The sequence below is a fragment of the Anneissia japonica genome, unplaced genomic scaffold, assembly GCF_011630105.1.
Source record: "Anneissia japonica isolate Jap-2015-1 unplaced genomic scaffold, ASM1163010v1 scaffold2212_len44148_cov183, whole genome shotgun sequence".
Classification (NCBI taxonomy): Eukaryota; Metazoa; Echinodermata; class Crinoidea; order Comatulida; family Comatulidae; genus Anneissia; species Anneissia japonica.
In genome coordinates this window covers 705-4,272 of record NW_022741628.1, presented here as the reverse complement: position 1 = coordinate 4,272, position 3,568 = coordinate 705, and the positions used below count along the sequence as shown (strand labels likewise).

Genomic DNA, 3,568 nt, shown 5'->3' with positions numbered 1-3,568 from the left:
AATAGAAAACGTACTTGTTCTTGAACAGTGCACCGTCTTGTGGGGTCTGGGTCTCTACCATCTAATTTGCCTTTAACTCTTCTCCAAACATTAATAGCATGTGTGTTGCGTACTTGTAACATTTTTCCAGTGCGTGGATCACGCATCACAGTTGTAGGTAGTCTTGGAGCTACAGTTGGATGAAAATACCATATTAATACGTATAAAGACAATACTAATACAGGTAATATTAGGAATATATGAATTCAGGTAATAATTAAAGTAACTGTTTGATTGTTGGTTCTATTTTTTCATTGGTAAATACTCATTTGACCTCTCAAGTTATACTTTATTCATTTTTATAAGTCAGTCATCACACTTTCATAAGTCAAAAAATGACTAATGACTATTTTTTCTAGTGTCTACAGAACTTGACTACAATTGCATTGTCCTTTTACAGCAAACCTTTCAAGCAATATTTTTATCATAGTAAATGGTGATTTTTGTTTGGGGACAAATTGATGGCTGCAGTTTTAAATAAGTCTAAACATAGCTATTACTATTTAAATTAAAAATAATGGTCTAGAAAGCAATTATTGCTGTACTGTATTTTTACAGCATACTCAATTTGATGAGCACATTAAGTGCATTATTAAGTACCTTGGACTTGCTTGATGGCAGGTGGTGATGTGGCAGGGCTAGCGCCTGTACCCTCCAGACCACACACTTTGTCAACTTCCTTTTCTTCAGTTCTATCCTTCACTTTAACTGTACTTCTCCCAACTTTATCCTTTGTTGCCTCATCTTCTTGAGCTTGTTCTCTATCAGATTCTTGTTGCTCATTTTCTCTCACTTGATTTCTCAGAGCTGTTGGTATAATTATTATATTAGTTCATATTGCAATATCTTGTTTAAGTGATTAATTATTTATAGTACATTTACATATATACCAGGTTGACAGTAATAGAAGTAATAGTTAGTTCTCTCTTAAGTGTACATATTTCATTGACATTGGTGTAGTGAATAGTTCTCTCATAAGTGTACAGCGTTCATTGACATAGGTGTAGTGAATAGTTAGTTCTCTCTTAAGTTTACAGCTTTCGTTGACATAGGTGTAGTGAATAGTTAGTTCTCTCTTAAGTGTACAGCGTTCGTTGACATAGGTGTAGTGAATAGTTCTCTCATAAGTGTACAGCGTTTGTTGACATTGGTGTAGTGAATAGTTAGTTCTCTCTTAAGTTTACAGCTTTCATTGACATAGGTGTAGTGAATAGTTACAGTAGTTCTCTCTTACGTGTACAGCGTTCATTGACATTGGTGTAGTGAATAGTTAGTTCTCTCTTAAGTTTACAGCTTTCGTTGACATAGGTGTAGTGAATAGTTAGTTCTCTCTTAAGTGTACATATTTCCTTGACATAAGTGTAGTGAATAGTTAGTTCTCTCTTAAGTGTACAGCGTTCATTGACATAAGTGTAGTGAATAGTTAGTTCTCTCTTAAGTGTACAGCGTTCGTTGACATAGGTGTAGTGAATAGTTCTCTCATAAGTGTACAGCGTTCGTTGACATTGGTGTAGTGAATAGTTAGTTCTCTCTTAAGTTTACAGCTTTCAATGACATAGGTGTAGTGAATAGTTAGTTCTCTCTTACGTTTTCCAGAGTGTCAATCAAACAACCGACCAATCAAAACAGGGCAAGGAATACATGTGCATCCAACAAGCACACAGGTTGTCCAACAGATGCATGAGTTTTGCTATGTGCATCTAACAAGCACATGGGTTGTCCAACAAATGCATAAGTTTTTTTTTGTGCATCTAACAAGCACACATGGGTTGTCCAACAAATGCGTAAGTTTTTTTATGTGCATCTAACAAGCACACGGGTTGTCCAACAAATGCATGAGTTTTGTTATGTGCATCTAACAAGCACATGGGTTGTCCAACAAATACATGAGTTTTGTTATGTGCATCTAACAAGCACATGGGTTGTCCAACAAATGCATGAGTTTCGTTATGTGGAACAGAGGTAGCAGAATGAACAATGCTGCAATGTGTGTCTTTTGAATCTTAAATTTTATCAGTAATACAAAATATAATAAAATCATTAAGGAAATATCAAAATGTTTAAATGAACTCATCTATTCAATCACTGCAGTTGTATTATTAACTGATTGGTGTATAGAACAGCTCAACACTAAATTATTATTAAGAACTTACCTGAAGCAAAACTAGGTGGTGTTTTGTCACTAGTAGGCTCATCTAACCCTTTAGGAATAGTTAAGGGTGCAGCCAGACTTACAAGATCATCATACAACCTGTAAACCAACAGAAGAAATGTAAACAAAACTAGGTGGTGATTTGTGAGTAGTCTTAATCTAACCCTTTAAGCATGATTAAGGGTGCACCCAGACAGATCTTATGAACTATTCAATTAACAATAAATCATTGTATATACTAGTGTATATATATACTTGTATATATTTTTGTTATCAAAATAAGTGAGCGGTACAGTAGGTCTACAGAATACAAAGGTATATGTTTTAAGGTGAATTGAGCTTATGTCAATAAATTTGGTAACATTTTGTGCGAACATCTATATTTCATTCAAACATTAGAAAAACAAATACAATGTACAATGTGCTTACCTTCTAGTTTCTACTGTTAGATTTTGAATGTTGATCAAAAGTTTGGCTAATTGGTTCACCTTGTCAAGTTTGTCTTCACTTGTACCTGAAATTACAACACATATATATAATATTCATTGCCGTTAATGTTTGTTATTAATATTATTATAATTTTAATATCTATGGATAAAGTAAATCGTACTTGTATCAATTCAACACACAGTAACTTAAAACTAGTCATACAGCAATTCTTTAGGGAGGTGGTACCAATTATTTAAGTATCAAATGATCATTAGAGTTCCCTTCACCATACTTTTGCAAGGTCACAAACCTTTTATTTGACAAGCCAGAAGGTATTTTTTAAAGTTACACTTACAAATAGAACTGATTCAGAGATAATTCGGAACAGAGTCAAAATGGAATCAGAATGCAAAAAGAAACCACCTTTGCAAATAGCAATTTGTCAATGATAATACAGTATCAATACTAAACAGTACCAAAATTATATCAGAATTAATATACTGTATATTGTATTTATTTGAGTCTAATATAACATACTCACCGACCATGAGAATTTTAATCATGGTAGCAAATGCTTCTGAAAAGCTTTTGTATTCTGCCATAAAGAGTTTCACTCTTCCTTCATCCTCCTCATCTTCAAGTTCATCACGGGCTAAAGCTTTTAGTAAGTGTTTGAAGTCTGACATTAGTTTGTGATGTGTAGTCAGACAGTTCTTCACCATCTCAATCTGTTTTGATAAAGCCTCCTGAAAACAACAAACACAATGTTTTCAGAAAGCTATTGGGCTGCCTTTTGACTGCTGTAAACTAATGATTCTTGCCTTATTGCATCAATATACAGCAAAAGTTTACTTATAATGTAAAAGTCTTTGCTTGCTTAGAGATACAGTAGAGACAAATATTTTCCAAACTCGGGCTTTCAATCACACTAAGAGACTAAGTTATTTA

At 33.7% G+C, this 3,568-nt stretch overlaps 1 protein-coding gene across 1 annotated transcript in view; it reads right to left on the bottom strand.

Annotated features, from left to right (window-relative positions):
* LOC117118890 (serine/threonine-protein kinase SMG1-like) overlaps positions 1 to 3,366 on the bottom strand; it is a gene marked incomplete at its 5' end in the record, with an annotated part of 6,702 nt that extends 3,336 nt beyond the window's left edge. The window contains 5 exon segments of the mRNA XM_033263619.1: positions 15 to 169; positions 640 to 846; positions 2,193 to 2,290; positions 2,621 to 2,705; positions 3,162 to 3,366. Of these exon segments, the coding sequence (XP_033119510.1) occupies positions 15 to 169; positions 640 to 846; positions 2,193 to 2,290; positions 2,621 to 2,705; positions 3,162 to 3,366 (750 nt within the window).
* Positions 3,367 to 3,568: the final 202 nt, after the last annotated feature.